At 49.6% G+C, this 19,519-nt stretch overlaps 1 protein-coding gene across 2 annotated transcripts; it reads left to right on the plus strand.

Annotated features, from left to right (window-relative positions):
- The first annotated feature begins 656 nt into the window (after positions 1–656).
- Positions 657–18,228, plus strand: ZNF554 (zinc finger protein 554). 2 transcript variants are annotated; one of them, XM_055247186.2, is made up of 5 exons: positions 657–915; positions 3,773–3,845; positions 7,294–7,420; positions 12,020–12,211; positions 13,418–18,228. In XM_055247186.2, the coding sequence occupies exons 1-5, from the start codon at positions 863–865 to the stop codon at positions 14,587–14,589; spliced, it is 1,617 nt and encodes a 538-aa protein (XP_055103161.1). In that variant the 5' UTR covers positions 657–862; the 3' UTR covers positions 14,590–18,228. The 2 variants fall into 2 exon arrangements, with proteins under 2 accessions (XP_055103161.1, XP_055103162.1); XM_055247187.2 differs by having other exon boundaries at positions 12,023–12,211.
- The last annotated feature ends 1,291 nt before the right edge of the window (positions 18,229–19,519 follow it).

Below are 19,519 nucleotides of genomic sequence, written 5' to 3' on the forward strand. Positions count from 1 at the left end.
TTAAATAAATATTTAAACAATAATTTAATTTGGCTGGGCGCGTTGGCTCACGCCTGTAATCCCAGCACTTTGGGAGGCCAAGGCGGGCAGATCACTGGAAGTCAGGAGTTCGGAACCAGCCTGGCCAACATGGCGAAACCCCGTCGCTACCAAAAATATAAAAAATTAGCCGAGTGTGGTTGTGCACGCCTGTAATCCCAGCTACTTGGGAGGCTGAGGCAGGATAATCGCTTGAACCCGGGAGGCGGAGGTTGCAGTGACCTGAGATCACGCTGTTGCACACCAGCCTGGGCGACAAGAGCGAAACTCAGTCTCAAAAACAGACAATTACTTAAGCAATAATTTTAATAAGTATGTAATACATTATACGTTTATATAACTTGCTTAATAAATAATAATAGTTATTAATATCCAATGGCAAGACGCCGGGAAACGACGGAGCTGGGATTTGAGGATTGGCTCCGCGAACCCCACAACGCCCGGGGACTCCAGCGAACCACACGGGGTGGATCCAACAGCCGCAGGGGCATCGAGGTCCTGCGGAGACGCCTCCCGCCCGGAGGGGGCGCTGTGACCCAGGTTGGAGCGCCGGGAGCCCAGCGCCTCCCTGCGGGGCCTGCTGGGACTTGTAGTTCGCAGGCTCGGGGTGCGCAGGCGCAGTGCCGAGTTTGCCTCTGCGCGCGTCGGTGTTGGCGGCGGCGCCTGCGGCAAGTTCCTGAGGGGCGCCCGCGGGGGGCGTCTGCTCCGAGCGCCGAGAAGCCGAGCGGAGGAGGCGTCCCCGGGAGACGCAGGGGAGGCCGGCCGGCCTGCACAGGGCACTCCCGCCTCGGGGGCCCTGTCTGGCGCCTGAGCGCGCGCCCCAATGGTCACCTGCGCCCACCTGGGCCGGCGCGCGCGGCTCCCAGCAGCTCAGCCGTAAGTGCCGCCGCCCCCCGCGCCGCGACCTCCTTGCCGGGCCTGCCGGGGCTCTGCTGGTGCTGGGTCTGGCGGGGCCGGGTGGCCGGGGCATGACCCTGTCGCGTTAGGGTCCCCACGGGTGGGTCGGGGGCCGGCAGCTCGCCCAGGGCCCCAGCGCCCAGGATGGCACGGTCTGCACTTGCCCTGTGAAAACGCCCCTGGATGAGAGACGCACAAGCTTCCTGAGGCCCAGCCTGCAAGGAGAGGGAGAAGACGCATTGACCCTAAAGGCAGAGAGGGGCTGCCACGCTCGCACTGCAGTGAGGCCACATCAGAGAGGTCTCAGCGAGGGGCGGTCCCGCCCTCCAGGGGACACCGGGCGATGTCTGGGGACGTCTGTGGTTGTCATAACTGGGGGCAGTTCCTGGCATGGAGTAGGTGGAGGCCCGGGATGCAGCTCAGCACCCTGCCCCAGCCCAGAGAATGACCCAGGCCGCAGTGTGCACAGCGCCCTGAGGGAGAGATCTCACTTACACGTTAGCGCCGCGGTCGTAGTGATAAGATAGCGAGGGTCCTTTTTTTTTTTTTTTTTTTTTGAGACGGAGGCTGGAGTGCAATGGCACGATCTCGGCTCACTGCAACCTCCGCCTCCCGGGTTCAAGCCATTCTCCTGCCTCAGCCTCCCGAGTAGCTGGGATTACAGGCATGCACCACCACGCCCGGCTAATTTTTGCATTTTTAGTAGAGACAGAGTTTCACCATGTTGGCCAGGCTGATCTCGAACTCCCGACTTCAGGTGATCCACCCGCCTCAGCCTCCCACAGTGCTGGGATTACAGGCGTGAGCCACTGCACGCGGCTGCAAGGGTCCTTGCAGACCTTTCTGCTGGTCTAGCAACCCCAACCTCCCTGAACTCTCCCCTACCCAAACAGGTTGGTTTCTTTTTCTTCTTTTTTTTCTTGAGACAGTCTCGCCCTATCGCCCAGGCTGGAGTGCAGTTGCATGATTTCGGCTCACTGCATCCACCTCCTGGGTTCAAGTGATTCTCCTGCCTCAGCCTCCCAAGTAGCTGGGATTACAGGTGCACGCCACCACGCCTGGCTAATTTTTATATTTTTAGTAGAGACAGAGTTTCTCCATGTTGGCCAGCCAGGCTGGTATCGAACTCCTGACCTCAGGTGATCCACCTACCTCGGCCTCCCAAAGTGAGCCACGGCACCCGGCGCCTTTGGTTCTTACACGAGCCTCCTGGAGCTGCTGTGACAATGCACCACAAACCGGGGGGCAGGGGGAGGCTTGAAATTTATTCTCTCACAAGTCTAGAGGCCAGAAGCCCGACATGAAGATGTGGTGGGGCCATGGTGCTTCCGAAGGCTCTGGCGGGAGGATCTTCTCTGTCTCTTCCAGCTTCTGGGGGTGGCCTGCCATAGTTGGTGTCCCTTGGCTTGGGGCCACATCACTCCAGGCTCTGCCTGCATCATCATGTGTCCTTTTTCCCTGTGTCTCTTTTTCTTTTTTTTTGAGATGGGGTCTCAGTCTGTCACCAGGCTGGAGTACAATGGCATGATCTCGGTTCACTGCAACCTCTACCCCACAGGATCAAGCAATTCTGCTTCAGCCTCTCGAATAGCTGGGATTACAGGCGCACGCCACCACACCCAGCTAATTTTTGTATTTTTAGTAGAGATGGGGGTTTTGCCATGTTGGCCAGGCTGGTCTCGAACTCCTGACCTCGTGATCTGCCTGCCTTGGCCTTTCAAAATGCTGGGATTACAGAGGTGAGCCACCGCGTCCAGCTGTCTCTTTCTCTTATAAGGACACCAGTCATGCCCCCAGTAGCTGGAAGAGGCAGGAAGGATTTTTCCTGAGAGCTTTTGTTTCTTTTTTTCCTTATCTTTTCTTTTTGAGATAGAGTCTTGCTCCATTGCCCAGGCTGGAGTGCAGTGGCACAGTCTTGGCTCACTGTAACCTCTGTCTCCCAGGTTCAAATAATTATCGTGCCTCAGCCTCCTGAGTAGCTGGGTTTACAGTGATGGCCACCACACCTGGCTATTTTTTTTTTTTGTATTTTTAGTAGACGAGGTTTCATCATGTTAGCCAGGCTGGTCTCGAACTCCTGGGCTCAAGTGATCCTCCCGCGTCGGCCTCCCAAAGTGCTGGGATTACAGGTATGAGCCATCATACCTGAGCTTTTCCCTAGAGCCTTCGGAGGGAGCACAGCCCTGCCCACATCTTGATCTCAGACTTCCAGAACTGGGAAAGGATATATTCCTGTTATTTTAAGCCCCCGGGTTACTGGCACCTTGTGAAAACAGCCTCAGGAAATGCATGGAGCGTTTCACTTCCTAATGGAGCCTGTTTTGTAAACTTGTTTGCTTCCAAGGGCCTCAGGACCTTCATCCATAAAATGGGGCCTTTAAGACCCCTGGCCATGGATGTGTGTGGCGTCTGACACCTTTCATCCCAGAATTTAGGGAGGCTGAGGAAGGTGGATCCCTTGAGTCCAGGAGCTGTAGACCTGGGACAACATAGCAAGGCCCCGTCTCTACAGAAAATACAAAAAATTAGCCAGACATGGTGGTGCCTATAGTTCCAGCCACAGGCTGAGGTAGGAGGCTAGCTTGAGCCCAGGAGGTTGAAGCTGCCATGAGATGAGCTATGATTGCACCACTGCACTGCAGCCTGGGCAACGGAGGGAGACCCTATCTCTTAAAAAACAAAAACTCTGGCCTCAGCCCTGGGTTCTGGCTTCAGTTTACCTCCCTCTGTGTATGGGGAGCCCCTTCAAGCAAATGGAGGTTCTCCAGGCCAAGGGCTCTGGGATCTGGGCACTGGCCTGGATCTGATATTCACAGCTCCTTTTTCCTTCCCACAGCTCTGCCTGCCCAGGAACCTACTTTTCCCAAGAGGAGAGAATGGCTGCTGGGTACCTGCCCCGCTGGTCCCAGGTGAGATGTCCTCATTCTCCCAAAAGGCGCCCAGTATATCCAGAGGGAACAATCCCACCAGAAACTCAGTCCTCGATAGAGAAGGACACCCTTTGCTGTGTGAAAGTTCAGGAGAATTCCCCAGGAGTGGTGAGTGGGATGAGGTAGTCATGCTGCTCCCAAGTGTAAAGAGTGACCCTCAGTATTGGGACTGAGCACAGCCTCTCCCTAGGAGACAATATTACGGGATCCCTGGGGTGTCAGTTTTTCTGGCTGGAAACCTCTGTGGCTGTGGTACCTTTGCCCAAGTTCTTGTCCTGCATCCGGGAAGAATGAGGTATGCAGACAAGTTGAAGGGTGAAGAAGAATTGTATTTACTGTTAGAGCAGCTCATAGGAGTGGGCAGCTCCTCCCTGTTGGCAGGTTGTCTGGTCGAGTATTCAGCTCTCAGCAGAAAGGTGGCCCAGGAGGGTGGCTCCTCTCGGCAGGCAAGTCATTCGGATGTCTCTGCAGGTCTCTGAACCTCTCAGCAGGGACGGTAGCTCCTCTCTGCCTGCAGATCGTCTCTGCAGCTTTCAGTGGAGAGGGTACCCCTCTCTGCAGCTGATCATCTGGTCCCATCCTGTCATCTCTCTGCCTTCTTTGTCCTCTGGCCGTCCTCTGCCCTGCTAAGGCTGAGCCCAGGGCTTTTATGGACCTCAGAGGGGAGGAAGTGTGGCCAACTGGTCCATGGGCGGCCATGGGAGGGTCGAAAGAGGCACGGTGAGTCCCTGCTCTGGTCTGTAGCACTGGCAGCCTGGCCCCTAGTCTTCAGGTGCTCCCTGGCCTGAAGGTGGGGCCTTACTGGGGACCCACCCACTTCCGCCCAGGAATTAATCTGCCTCCTGCTGCCATTCGTGGCCCCAGGACTTGGCCCCAACCCCCACTCTGAGAGAGGCGAGGCAGTGGGAGCAGACACCCCTGAACCTGCAGGGACTGGGGAGTCCTTCCTGAGATCCCTGAGGATGCAGGTTGCAGAGATGCCTGGGTCCTGCGCCCGGGAGGGCAGCCATGGTTGCACCCAGGAGCTCCTGCATCGCCAACTTGGAAGAGGCAGGGCTCTCACTTGTCTCCAGCTCCTGCCTGCTTCCTGGAGTGGAAGGCCCAGGTCTGCAGCTGCAGGTCTGGCAGCTTCAGCTGCACCCGGGAGGGCAGATCCTGCCTCTTCTCAGGTCCCCCAAGAGCACAGGGAGGCTCGGATCCACAGCTACAGGAGGGTGGGGCTCCCACTAGCTCCATGGAGTGTGCAGCCCTGGTGGCACCTCCCTGCTGCTGCTGACATGGTGGCATCAGCCACTGCCATCAACAGGTGGGATCCAGCACCTTCCCCTGGAGAGGAGGCAGTGCTGCCCAGGAAGGCATCCTCCTCTTTACCTGAAAGAATATTTCTGTAATTGTGATAAAACACACATGAAATATACATGAACTGTACCATCTTAGCCATTTTTAAGTGCACAGCTCAGCAGTATTAAGTTGGACAACCATCACCACCCTCCTCTCTAGAACTTCCTCCTCTTCCCAAACTGAAGCTCTGTCCCCATGAGACACTCATTCCCTGTCCCCCTCCACAGCCCCTGGCACCCCCCATCCTACTTTCTGTCTCTCTGAATCTGACAACTCTAGGGACCTCCTAGGAGTGGAACCACACAGGCTGTGTCCTTCTGTGTCTGCCTTCTCTCACGGAGCATAACGTGATTGCATTTTTATTTTTTTATTTTTTTGAGACAGGGTCTTGCTCTGTTGCCCAGGTTGGAGTGCAGTGGCATGATCTTGGCTCACTGCAACCTCTGCCGCCCAAGCTCAAGCTATGGTATCTCAGCCTCCCAAGTAGCTGGGATTATGGGCATCTGCCACCATACCCAGCCAATTTTTGTATTTTTAGTAGAGACGGGGTTTCTCCATATTTGTCAGGCTGGTCTCGAACTCCCGACCTCAGGTGATCCGCTTGCCTCGGCCTCCCAAAGTGCTGGGATTACAGGTGTGAGCCACCGTGCCCAGCTGGTAACTTTTTTTTTTTTTTTTTGAGATGGAGTCTTGCTTTGTCAACCCAGGCTGGAGTGCCGTGGCACAATCTCTGCTCACTGCAACCTCTGCCTCCTGGTTCAGGCGATTCTCCTGCCTCAGCCTCCTGAGTAGCTGGGACTACAGGCATGTGCCACCACGCCTGGCTAATTTTTGTATTTTTAGTAGAGATAGGGTTTCACTATGTTGGCCAGGCTGGTCTCGAACTCCTGACCTCGTGATTCACGTGCCTCGGCCTCCCAAAGTGCTAGGATTACAGGCATGAGTCACGGTGCCCAGCCAACTTTTATATCTTACAGCAGATACCAGCTTAGGTGCTGTTTTATACCATGGATTACTGGGATAGCCATTCAGGCCCTAAACACTCATCAGCCCCTTCATGTGTTGAAACAACAAAGCTTTTGCCATATTTCAGTGGGTCAATTGTTGTAGCAGATTCCTCTTTTTTTTTTTTTTTTTTTTTTTTTTTTTGAGATGGAGTCTCACTCTGTCGCCCAGGCTGGAGTGCAGTGGCGTGATCTCGGCTCACCGCAAGCTCCGCCTCCTGGGTTCACGCCATTCTCCTGCCTCAGCCTCCCAAGTAGCTGGAACTACAGGCGCCCACCACCACGCCTGGCTAATTTTTTTGTATTTTTAGTAGAGATGGGGTTTCACTGTGTTCGCCAGGATGGTCTCGATCTCCTGACCTCGTGATCCGCCCACCTCGGCCTCTCAAATTGCTGGAATTACAGGCGTGAGCCACTGCGACCGGCCACAGATTCGTCTTCTTACATTGTCCAGGCCTTGTAATGTGTAACTCTGAGTCATGGAAGCAAAGAGAACTAATCTCTAATAACTGTGAGTTTTGAGGAAGGTCCTGTTCCATCCTGCGTATCGTTGGGTATTGCTTCTCGGTCTTCTGACTATGGCAATAGCAAATGCTGCGACTGATACTAACTAGTTAGTCCTCACGACAACACGCTTTGGGTAAAATTCTTCTTTCCATTGAACAGATGAGGAGGCTGGGTCCTGGATAGGTCAGCAATATACCTGCAGTCCCATAACCTGCAAGTGGCATATCCATGACATCCATTCATTTTCAGAATCAGCAGGGGGAGATTCTCACATGGGAATGTCAGACTCAGAGATCCAGAGGTTAGAATCACCAGTTCAATAAGAAATGGGCAAAATGTTTCATCCAGACCTGTGTGCTGGTCGTCCTTGCTGTGTTGATGGTGGGCCTAGGGTCTGTATGTCCCTCTGATTTTAAGCCAAGGACAAGCACCCACAAGGCAGCTAGTAGAAACTGACTTCTGGACTTTGCACCTTGACCTTTCTCAACTTCCCTGGTGCCACCAACCTCACCCCTCCTCCCATGAACGTGGGTGGCGATGGACCCATCTTGAGCAGAACCGCTGTGATATTCTAGGAATTAGTAACCTTTGAGGACGTGTCCGTGGACTTCTCCCAGGAGGAGTGGGAGTTGCTGGAGCCTGCTCAGAAGAACCTGTACAGAGAGGTGATGCTGGAGAACTACAGGAACATGGTCTCCCTGGGTAAGGCAAGCATCATTAATTCCTGTGTTCATTGATTCACATTTATCTGGTGTATTAGTCTGTTCTCACACTGCTAATAAAGAAATACCCAAGACTGTGTAATTTGTAAAGGAAAGGGGGTTTAATGGACTCAGTTCCACATGGCCGGGGAGGGCTCACAATCATGGTGGAAGGTGAATGGGGAGCAAAGTCACGTCTTACGTGGCGGTAGGCAAGAGAGCTTGTGCAGGGGAACTCTCATTTGTAAAACCATCAGCTCTCATGAGACTTATTCATCACCATGAGAACAGTATGGGGAAAACCACCTCTGCCATGATTCACTTATCTCCCCCTAGCTCCACCCTTGACGTTGGGATTATTACAATTCAAGGTGAGATTTGGATGGCGACACAGCCAAACCGTGTCATCTAGCATCTACTATGTGTCTGGCACCGTGCTGGGAATGGGGGATTCATTGGTAAGACAGACAGACATGGGTCCTGGTTTTGTGGCTTTCGTGGTCTGGTTTCTCTGAGAACAGATGACCTTACTTGTTCAGTACGTGATAGCTGGAGCTGCAGTGCAATTGCATGTCTCAGCTCAGGCATAGATAACTTCTCTGATTCCCCTTGGGAACAAAGTCAGAGTGTCTTAGTCCGTTTCACACTGCTATAAAGAATACCACCTAGGCTGGGCCTGGTGGCTCATGCCTGTAATCCAAGCACTTAGGGATCACAAGGGTGGATCACTTGAGGTCAGGAGTTCAAGGCCAGCCTGGCCAACGTGGTGAAACCCTGTCTCTACTAAAAATGGCGGGCACCTGTAATCCCAGCTACTCAGGAAGCTGAGGCAGGAGACTTGCTTGAACACGGGAGGCAGAGGTTTCAGTGAGCCGAGATTGCACCACTGCACTCCAGCCTGGGCAACAGAGCAAGACTCTGTCTCAAAAAAAAAAAAAAAAAAAAAAGAAAGGTTTAATGGAGTCACAGTTCCACATGGCTCGGGAGGCCTCAGGACACTTACAATCACGGCAGAAGGGGAAGCAGGCACCTTCTTCAAAAGGCAGCAAGAGAGAGGAGAGCAGGGAAAACTTATAAAACCATCAGATCTCATGAGAACTCACTATCACGAGAACAGCATGGGGGAACCGCCACATGATCTCAGTACCTCCCTTGACACGTGGGGATTACAGCTGGAGATTACAATTCGAGATGAGATTTGGGTCGGGAGACAGCTCAACCATATCACAGAACATTTGTACTCTTTCTGCCAAGGTAAAGAGCCATCATTTAAAAAAAAAATGTTTTGGCCAGGCGCGGTGGCTCACGCTTGTAATCCCAGCACTTTGGGAGGCCGAGGTGGGCAGATCACGAGGTCAGGAGATCGAGACCACAGTGAAACCCCGTCTCTACTAAAAATACAAAAAAATTAGCCGGGCGTGGTGGTGGGCGCCTGTAGTCCCAGCTACTCGGAGAGGCTGAGGCAGGAGAATGGCGTGAACCCGGGAGGCGGAGCTTGCAGTGAGCCGAGATTGCGCCACTGCACTCCAGCCTGGGTGACAGAGCAAGACTCCGTCTCAAAAAAAAAAATAATAATAATAAATAAATAAAAAATGTTTTTACTGTGATAAAAAAATGTAGGCTGGGCGTGGTGGTTCACGTCTGTAATCCCAGCACTTTAGGAGGCCCAGGTGGGTGGATCACTTGAGGCCAGGAGTTTGAGACCAGCCTGACCAATGTGGCAAAACCCCATCTCTACTAAAAATACAAAAATTAGCTGGGCATGGTGGTAGGTGCCTGTAATCCCAGCTACTTGGGAGGCTGAGGCATGAGAATCGCTTGAACTTGGGAGGCAGAGGTTGCAGTGAGCCAAGATCGTATCACTGGACTCCAGCCTGGGTGATAGACCGAGACTCTGTCTCAAAAAATATATATACAGCGGTGGCTCACGCCTGTAATCCCAACACTCTGGGAGGCCGAGGCGGGGTGGATCACCTGAGAGACCAGCTTGACCAACATGGAGAAACCCTGTCTCTACTAAAAATACAAAATTAGCCGGGCATGGTGGCACATGCCTGTAGTCCCAGCTACTCAGGAGGCTGAGGCAGGAGAATCGCTTGAACCCAGGAGGTGGAGGTTGTGGTGAGCTGTGATCATGCCATTGCATTCCAGCCTGGGCAACAAGAGCAAAACTCCTGTCAAAAAAAAAAAGTACATATATATATATATATATATGCACACACATATCTATATATCTCTATATAAACATAAAATGTGCCTTTTTCACCCTTTTTAAGTGTGCAGTTCGGTGGCATTAAATGCATTCAGCATGTACTACAACCAACACAACTGTCCATTTCCAGAACTTTTTTATCCTCAACCAAAACTCTGTACCCCTTAAATTCTCCCTCCCCAGCCCCTCCTTCAGCCCCTCGTAACCATGAGTCACTCTCCATCTCTATGGATTTGCCTACCCTGGACATTGCTTTTTTTTTTTTTTTTTTTTCTTTTTCGAGATGGAGTCTCGCTCTGTCACCCAGGCTGGAGTGCAATGGCGTGATCTCGGCTCACTGCAAGCTCCGCCTCCCGGGTTCACACCATTCTCCTGCTTCAGCCTCCCGAGCAGCTGGGACTACAGGCGCCCACCACCACGCCTGGCTAATTTTTAAATAATTTTTTATATTTTTAGTAGAGATGGGGTTTCACCGTGTTAGCCAGGATGGTCTCAATCTCCTGACCTCGTGATACACCCACCTCGGCCTCCCAAAGTGCTGGGATTACAGGCGGGAGCCACCGCACCTGGCCGACATTTCATATAAATGGAATCATATAATATGTGGCCTTTTGTGTCTGGCTGATTTCACTGGGTGTGATGTTTTCAGGGTTCATTTACATTGTAGCCTGTGTCAGTGCTTTATTCATAGATGAAGAAGATTCCATTGTGTGTATACAACATGCTGTGTCCATCCATTCACCAGTTGATGGGCGCCTGGATTTCCACCTTCCCGCTGTTGTGAATCCTGTTGCTGTCAGCACTGGCAAACAAGTATCTGTTTCAGTCACTGTTTTCAGTGCTTTGGGTCGATACTAGGAGTAGAATTGCTGGATTATGTGGTAATTCTATGTTTACAATTTAGCTTTTTGAGGAACTGCCGTACTGGCTTTTCTTTTGTTTTGTTTTTTTGTTTTGAGACAGAGTCTCACTTTGTCACCCAGGCTGGAGTGCAGTGGCGCTGTCTCAGGTCACTGCAACCTCTGCCTCTGCAGTTCAAATGATTCTCAGCCTCCCAAGTAGCTAGAATTACAAGTGTGTACCACCACACCTGTTTTTGTATATATATATATATATTTTATGAGACGGAGTTTCGCTCTTGTTGCCCAGGCTGGAGTGCAATGGTGCAGTCTAGGTTCACCACAACCTCCATCTCCCAGGTTCAAGCAATTCTCCCGCCTCAGCCTCCCCAGTAGCTGGAATTACAGGCATGCGCCACCACACCCAGCTACTGTTTTTGTATTTTTAATAGAGATGGCTTTTGCCATGTTGTCCAGGCTGGCATTGAATTCATGACCTCAAGTGATCCTCCTACCTCCACTTCTCAAAATGCTGGGATTACAGATGTGAGCCACTGTGCCCAGCCCCATACTGGTTTTTGTATCAGCATGTACATTTTCCATTCCCACCAGCAGTGCAAGCTGTTATAATTTCTCCACATCCTTGGAAACACTTACTACTTTTTATTATGGTCTTCCTAGTATGTGTGAAGTGGTATCTCATTGTGGTTTTGATATGCATTTCCCTAATGACCAGTGACATTGAGCATCCATTCATGTGTTTATTGACCATTTGTATATCGATTTTGGGGGGAAATGTAAGATCTGTTTTTTTGTTTGTTTGTTTTGTTTTTTGTTTTTTTTGAGACAGGGTCTCACTCTCGTTGCCCAGCCTGGGGTACAGTGATGTAATCAGAGCTTACTGCAGCCTTGACCTCCCAGGCTCAAGTGATCCTCCCACATCAGCCTCCCAGGTAGCTGGGACTATAGGCTCAGAGCACCACACCTGGCTAGTTTTTTGGGTTGTTTTTTTGTTTGTTTTTTGTTTTCTTTTTGGTAGGTACAGGGTCTTGCCATGTTGCCCAGGCTGGTCTCAAACTCCTGGGCTCAAGTGATCCACCTGCCTCTGGGCCTCCCAGAGTGTTGGGATTACAGGTGTGAGCCACCATGCCCAACCAGATCTGTAATTTTTTTTTAATTTATTTTTTTGAGACTGAGTCTTGCTCTGTTGCCCAGGCTGGAGTGCAATGACATGATCTCGGCTCACTGCAACCTCTGCCTCCCGGGTTCAAACGATTCTTCCACCTAAGCCTCCTGAGTAACTGGGGTTACAGGCATGCACCACCACGCCCAGCTAATTTTTGTATTTTTAGTAGAGATGGGGTTTTGCCACGTTGGCCAGGCTGGTCTCAAACTCCTGAGCTCAGGTGATCCACCCACCTTGGCCTCCCAAATTGCTGGGATTACAGGAGTGAACCACCATCTGCCTGGCGCAGATCTGTAATTGTTTAACTAGAAAATAAAATCTTTATCTTGTGCTACCTCTCAAGTATACTCTTGTCTCTTTCAGAAGCCTTGAAGAACCAATGTACTGATGTGGGGATTAAGGAGGGTCCGCTTTCCCCAGCACAAACCTCACAAGTCACTAGTCTTTCCTCGTGGACGGGGTATTTATGTTTTCAACCAGTGGCTTCTTCCCATTTGGAGCAAAGAGAAGCCCTGTGGATGGAGGAAAAAGGAACTCCTCAAGCCTCCTGTTCAGGTGAGAATCAGGCAGATAGGAACCATTGGGATGGCAGTGGCATCGTGGGAAACATTGGTCAGAGAGCTCTTCACAAGGCCCTGATTCTGTAAGGGAATGCCAAGATCCCTTTCTCAGACACCGTCAGTTCACTTTCTGGCAGCTTTCTCCTTCTCTTTACTACCTTACATGACCTCTCTCTGGGTACAGAGAAAAGAGTATCCCATTTTCTTGTTTTATTTCTTTATCTTAAGACAGGGTCTCACTCTGTGGCCCAGGCTGGAGTGCAGTGGCATGATCATATCTCACTGCATCCTCACCTTCCTGGGCTCAAGTGATTCTCCTGCCTCAGCCTCCTGAGCAGCTGGGACTGTAAGTACATGCCATCACTCTCAGCTATTTTGTTTTTCTCAGAGATGGAGTCTCACTGTGTTTCCCAAGCTGGTCTTGAATTCTTGGCCTCAAATGATCCTCCTTTCTCAGCCTCCCAAAGTGTTGGGAGTACAGGCATCAGGCACAACTCCTGGCCCCATTTTGTTCTATTTTTCCCCCCATTTTCTTCTTGAAGCCATTCTGCCTATGTTTGTAGTTGTCCCTTCCCTGTTTGCTTTCTTGATAATTCTTCTCTCTGCCAGACATATTCTCCCACCTTTAAAGAGTAATTTCTTTCTTTTTTTTTTTTGTTTTTTTTTTTTTTTTTTTTGAGACAGAGTCTCACTCTTGTTGCCCAGGCTGCAGTGTGTGGTGTGATCTCGGCTCACTGCAACCTCTACCTCCCAGGTTCAAGCAATTCTTCTGCCTCAGCCTCCTAAGTACAGGTGTGCGCCACCACGCCTGGCTAATTTTTGTATTTTTAGTAGAGACAGGGTTTCACCATGTTGGTCAGGCTCAAACTCCTGACCTCAAGTGATCCACCTGCCTCGGCCTCCCAGAGTGCTGGGATTACAGGCGTGAGCCACTGCACCTGGCCTACAGAGTAATTTCTTTCTTCATTGATATTTCCCTGCTTTCTCCCATCACTGTCAATCTTCTGCTGCTGCATCTCATCCTTAGTGGCCTTCCTTGCCACCCATCTCTCTTTTTCCCATCCTTCCCCCGTGTTCAAAGCTGATATTTGAACATCAGTCCATACAGGCCTTGTAGATGTCAGAAGGACTTTTGTCCTACTGGTTTTCAAGTAGCTGTTTCTTCTTCTAAAAAAATTGTTTCCACCTCAATTTATTTCAGATGGGATGACTGTACTAAGAAACCAAGACTCAACTTACAAGAAGGTGGTTTTGCAGGAGGAACCAGCCAGTGGTATAAATATGATAAAGCTTATCAGAGAAGACAGGGGTTGGAAGCAATTAGAGGAGAGCCATGAAGACCCCCAGGGGCTTTGGAGCCAAAAGGCATCCCTCCACGTAGTGGCCATTCCTCAGGAGAAGGCTACTGCATGGCATGGATTTGGGGAAAATGGTAATCTGAGCCCAGCCCTTGTTTTATCACAGGGAAGCTCTAAAGGGAACCACTTGTGTGGCAGTGAGTTAGATATTACAAGCTCGGCATCCGATTCAGTCTTAAACCACCATCAGATGGGATATGCAGATCAGAGACCCTGTGAAAGTAATGAATGTGGAAATGCCATCAGCCAGAACAGTCACTTTATTCAACACGAGGGGAAAATGTTTGTGTATTTGGAAAATGGGCAGTCATTGAACCATGGTATGGCCCTGACTATCCACAACAAAATCAACACGGTAGAGAAACCCTTTGAGTGCCACCAGTGCGGGAAGGTGTTCAACCGGAGGCATTCTTTGAGTGAACATCAAAGAATTCACACGGGAGAGAAACCCTATGAGTGTCAGGAGTGTGGGCGCGCCTTTACGCACAGCTCCACCCTCACGCGCCATCTGAGAACTCATACTGGAGAGAAGCCCTACGCGTGCGGCGACTGTGGGAAAGCCTTCAACAGGATCTCATCGCTGACTCAGCATCAGAGGATTCACACCGGGGAAAAGCCCTATAAATGCGAAGACTGTGGGAAATCCTTCTGCCAGAGTTCTTACCTGATCTTGCACAAGAGGACACACACCGGAGAGAAGCCCTACGAATGCAGTGAATGTGGAAAGGCCTTCAGCGACCGTTCCTCTCTCAACCAGCACGAGCGAACTCACACGGGCGAGAACCCCTATGAATGTAAGCAGTGTGGGAGAGCCTTCAGCCAGAGGTCTTCCCTTGTGAGGCACGAGAGAACTCACACAGGAGAGAAACCCTACAGGTGTCAGGAATGTGGGAAAGCCTTCAGCCAGAGCTCGTCCCTTGTCACACATCAGAAAACTCACAGCAGCCAGAAAACCTATAAAATCATTGACTGTGGGAAAGCGTTCTACCAGAACAGACATCTTATTGGGTGTTAGCAATTGCATGCTGCTTTGTAAACCACTTTTTAGTACTCTGACACATACATATGGTTATCTTTTGCCCTGGTGTGATGGATAATTTGAAAAGAAGTGGGTTTATGTCACCTTCTCACCTTCTTGTAAGAAAGCTCTGAGAATGGGCATTTTTGCATTTTGTTACTGTTGTTGTTGAGATGGAGTCTGCCATTCAGGCTGGAGTGCAGTGGCATGATCATACCTCACTGCAGCTTCAACTTCCTGGGCTCAAGTAATCCTCCCACCCCAGCCTCCCAGGTAACTAGGACTATAGGTGTGCAACACCATGCCCAGCAAATTTTTAAATTCATTATAGAGTTGGGAGGTAGGGTGTGGTGGCTCACGCCTGTAATCCCAACACTTTAGGAGGCCGAGGCAGTGAAACCCCGTCTCTAGTAAAAATACAAAAAAGTAGCCGGGCATGGTGGTGAGCACCTGTAGTCCCAACTACTCAGGAGGTTGAGGCAGGAGAATGGCGTGAACCCGGGAGGCGGAGCTTGCAGCGAGCCGAGATTGCACCACTGCACTCCGGCATGGGTGACAGCAAGACTCCATCTCAAAAAAAAAAAATTATTATAGAGTTGGGGTCTTGCTACATTGCCAAGACTGGTCTTGAACTCCTGGGGTCAAACATCCTCTTGTCTTGGCCTCCTAAAGTGTTGGGATTAGAAGCATGAGCCGCTGTGCCCAGCCTGACGGGGCCTTTTAGTGGGAGGAGTTGCCATTACACTATGTCCAGTAAGCTCCAGACTTTGGAAAAGATTGGTGGACGGGAATGCTATCATGGATGGGATCTTGCCAAGAACCATGACATGTTAATTTAGTTGCTTAAACAAAAGGTGTTCTGTTTTTTAACTACTGTGTCTTTACTTTTTATTTTGTTGTTCGTTGTTTTTATTTCAATATTCTTTTCTGGGTTTATTTGAGACAAGTTTTCACTCTGTTGCTGAGGCTGAAGTGCAGTGGCGTGATCATAGCTCCCTGTAGCCAGCCTTCATCTCCTGGACTCAAGCAATCCTCCCACCTCAGCCTCTCCGGTAGCTGGGACTACACATGTGCACTGCTACCACACCCAGCTAAATTTTTTTTTTGCATTTTTGCAGTGATGGGCTTTCACCAGGTTGCCCAGGCTGGTCTCAAACTCCTGAGCTCAAGCAGTCCACCCGCCTTGGCCTCCCAAAGTACTGGTATTACAGGTGTGAGCCACCGTGCTGGGATTACGGGTGTGAGCCACTGCACCTGGCCTTTATTTTAGCATTCTGTTCAGTGTTTCACATTGGCCACTTAGCTAGATCCGTTTGTCTTCTGCACTACTGTGCCGATCCAGAGTATATGCTAAGACAAAGTGCTTTGGAGGTAAAGTTTAAAAAATACAAGGGCTTCAAAATAGTACTAGTAATTTGATCCATTCACAAAAGGACAAAGTCTAGACAGAGACGTGAAGAATCATGTACGTGATGATTGGGGTGTTCCTATTATGTGTGATTGTGTGTCTTTTGCCATTTCATTTTGTATTGCTATAATCATTTTGACAATGAATACAAATCAAATAGCACTCAAAATCGTGACGGATATGGAACCTCATTGATGAGTCAGGATAGACTGTGGGTACCTAGATGGTAGAGACACAGTATAGTAGGCTTTGGGACACAGAGGGTGGAATGACCTTTGGTGGCCTGGGAAAAGTCCCGCCTGTGAGATGCCCCTAGCAAAGTTGAGATCAGGAGTGCCGATGTGCATTATGATCATGAACATGTATTGGATGCTTACTGTATATCAAGCACCAGCCAGGTACTTCCATGTTGTTCTTCATTTAGCCCTCACGAGCCCATGAGATAATCACTATTCACATTCCATTTTACAGAAGACAAAACAGAAATAATTTGCTCAAGGTCACACAATTAGAAAGTAGTGGAATCTGGGCTGGGCACGGTGGCTCACATCTGTGATCCCAGCACTTTGAGAGGCTCAGGTGGGTGGATCATGAGGTCAGGAGTTCGAGACCAGCCTGGCCAACATGGTGAAGCCCCATCTCTACCAAAAAATACAAAAATTAGGGAGGCCGAGATGGGCGGATCACCTGAGGTCAGGAGTTCGAGACCAGCCTGACCAACATGGAGAAACCCCATCTCTACTAAAAATACAAAATTAGCCGGGCATGGTGGTGCATGCCCGTAATCCCAGCAACTCGGGAGGCTGAGGCAGGAGGATCGCTTGAACCCGGGAGGTGGAGGTTGCTGTGAGCCGGGACAGCACCATTACACTCCAGCTCTGGGCAACAAGAGTGAAACTCTGTCTCAAAAAAAAAAAAAAAAAAAAAAAAATCTGGGCGTGGTGGTGCACGCCTCTAGGCCCAGCTATTCAGGAGGCTGTGGCATGAGAATAGCTGAGGTTGCAGTGAGCCAAGATGGTGCCATTGCACTCTAGCCTGGGTGACAGTGAGACTCCGTCTCAAAAAAAAAAAAAAAAAGTAATGGACTCTGGATTTGACCTTGAGCACCCTGTACAAAGCCAACACCTCATTTGCCAGGCCAGTAACTGTTTTCCAAATGTTCTCTTGGAAAGCTGGGTGTAGTGGCTCACAACTGTAATCCCAGTATTTTGGGAGCCTGAGGTGGGAGATCACTTGAGCCCAGGTGTTCAAAACCAGCCTGGGCAACCTAGACTCTGTCTCTGCAAAAAATACAAACATTAGCCAGGCATGGTGGCTCATGCCTGTAGTCCCAGCTACTCTGGGGGCTGAGGTGGAAGGACCGCTTGAGCCCAGGAGGCTGAGGCTGCAGTGAGCTGTGAGCACACCACCGTACTGCAGCCTGAGTGACAGAGCAAGACCCTGTCTCAAAAAAATGTTACAAATTTTCTCTTAGGAGTCAGCTAACTTTCCTGTGAATCTTCCCTTTTTCCTTGAGCTAATGAGGGAGGTTGCCCGTCAGATCTCCTTTCACCCAAATGGAACACGTTGCTTTTCCTTAGAGACCCTTGATCCATGGTCGGTCTAGACCCTATTGGGTTGATGAGTAAGTTTCTTTAGGAGCTCTGTGAACAACTTTGAACTGGATGCAAAGTGTGTGCTGGTGCATTGATGTGTTTTTTTGGGGAAAGCATCTATAGCTTTCAGCATATTCTTGAGAAGGGTTTGACTTAGAAGTCTCCTGACTGTACTGTTTTCAGTCTTGTTATCTCCCTCCAGCAATTATATTTTATCTTTTGAGATGGAGTCTCACTGTGTTGCCCAGGCTGGAGTGCAATGGTGAGATTTCGGCGCACTGCAACCTCTGACTCTGGGTTCAAGCGATTCTCCTGCCTCAGCTCCCAAGCAGCTGGGACTACAGGCATGCGCCACCACGCCCGGCTAATTTTTTTTGTATTTTTATTAGAGATGGGGGTTTCACCATGTTGGCCAGGCTGGTCTCGAACTCCTCACCTCAAGTTATCCACCCGCCTCAGCCTCCCAAAGTGCTGGGATTAGAGGCGTGAGCCACTGAGCCCAGGCACACTAATTTATTTTTAACTGGAAGCTGCTTTCCTATGTCAATCCTCTAAACATTAGTTTTTATAAAAGTGTGTAAAACCTTCCTAAGAAAGATAAAAATAAATTTAAAAAATTGTTTCTAAATAAAATGTCAGTATCAGAGTTTGAACAACCACTTAAGCTATGGGGTTTTCTGAAATGAATAACCATTAACTGTGTTTGGTTTTCAGCCCATCTATTAAGTGTATTCAGTGTTTTCAGGCCTATCACAATCGTTTTTCCTTTTTTAAAAAAATAATTAAGGCTGAGTGTGGTGGCTCACACCTGTAATCCAAGCACTTTGCAAGTCCGCGGCGGGTGGATCACCTGAGGTCAGGAGTTTGAGACCAGCCCGGCCAACATGGTGAAACCCCATCTCTACTAAAAAAATAAAAATTAGTAGGCCGGGCATGGTGGCTCACACCTGTAATCCCAGCACTTTGGGAGACCGAGGCGGGCGGATCACATGAGGTTGGGAGTTCGAGACCAGCCCGACCAACGAAGAGAAACCCTGTCTCTACTAAAAATACAAAATTAGCCAGGCGTGATGGCAGGTGCCTGTAGTCCCAGCTACTCGGGAAGCTTAACCAGGAGAATCGCTTGAACCTGGGAGGCAGAGGTTGCGGGTGAGCCGAGATCTCGCCATTGCACTCCAGCATGGGCAACAAGAGCGAAACTGCATCTCAAAAAAAAAAAAAAAAAAAAAAAAAAAAAAAAAAAATTAGCTGGCTGTGGTGGGGCAGGTCTGTAGTCCCACCTACTCGGAAGGCTGTGAGGCACGATAATCACTTAAACCTGGGAGGTGGAGTTTGCAGTGAGTCGGGATCCTGCCATTGCACTCCAGCCTGGGTGACAGAGCAAGACTGAAAAAAACAAAAATTAAAAAAAAAAAACAGTTCCCTCCTAAGGTTCAATCCAATTCATTTAAACTTTTGCGTGTTTTTCTTATGTCAGTTAAAATAGGGATTCAATATCCTTAGAAATATAGCCTTTTCTGTTTTAAATATAACATCTAAAAGTTGTAGTAAAATACAAATAACAAAAATTTACCATGTCCATCATTTTTAAGTCAAGTTCAGTGGTGTTAGATACATTCCTATTGTGCAATATCATAGACTTATTGTGCAATATCATAGACTTTTAATATCATATCCTATTATTGTGCAATATCATAGACTTATTTTTTTTTGAGACAGAGTCTTGCTGTGTCCCCCAGGCTGGAGTGCAGTGGAATGATCTCGACTCACTGCTGCAACCTCTGCCTCCCTGGGTTCAAGCGATTCTTGTTGTTGTTGTTGTCGTCGTTTTTTTTTTTTTTTTTTGAGACGGAGTTTTGCTCTGTCGCCCAGGCTGGAGTGGTGGAGTGCAGTGACACGATCTCGGCTCACTGCAACCTCCGCC

This window comes from Symphalangus syndactylus, chromosome 17, assembly GCF_028878055.3.
Source record: "Symphalangus syndactylus isolate Jambi chromosome 17, NHGRI_mSymSyn1-v2.1_pri, whole genome shotgun sequence".
Taxonomy (NCBI): Eukaryota; Metazoa; Chordata; class Mammalia; order Primates; family Hylobatidae; genus Symphalangus; species Symphalangus syndactylus.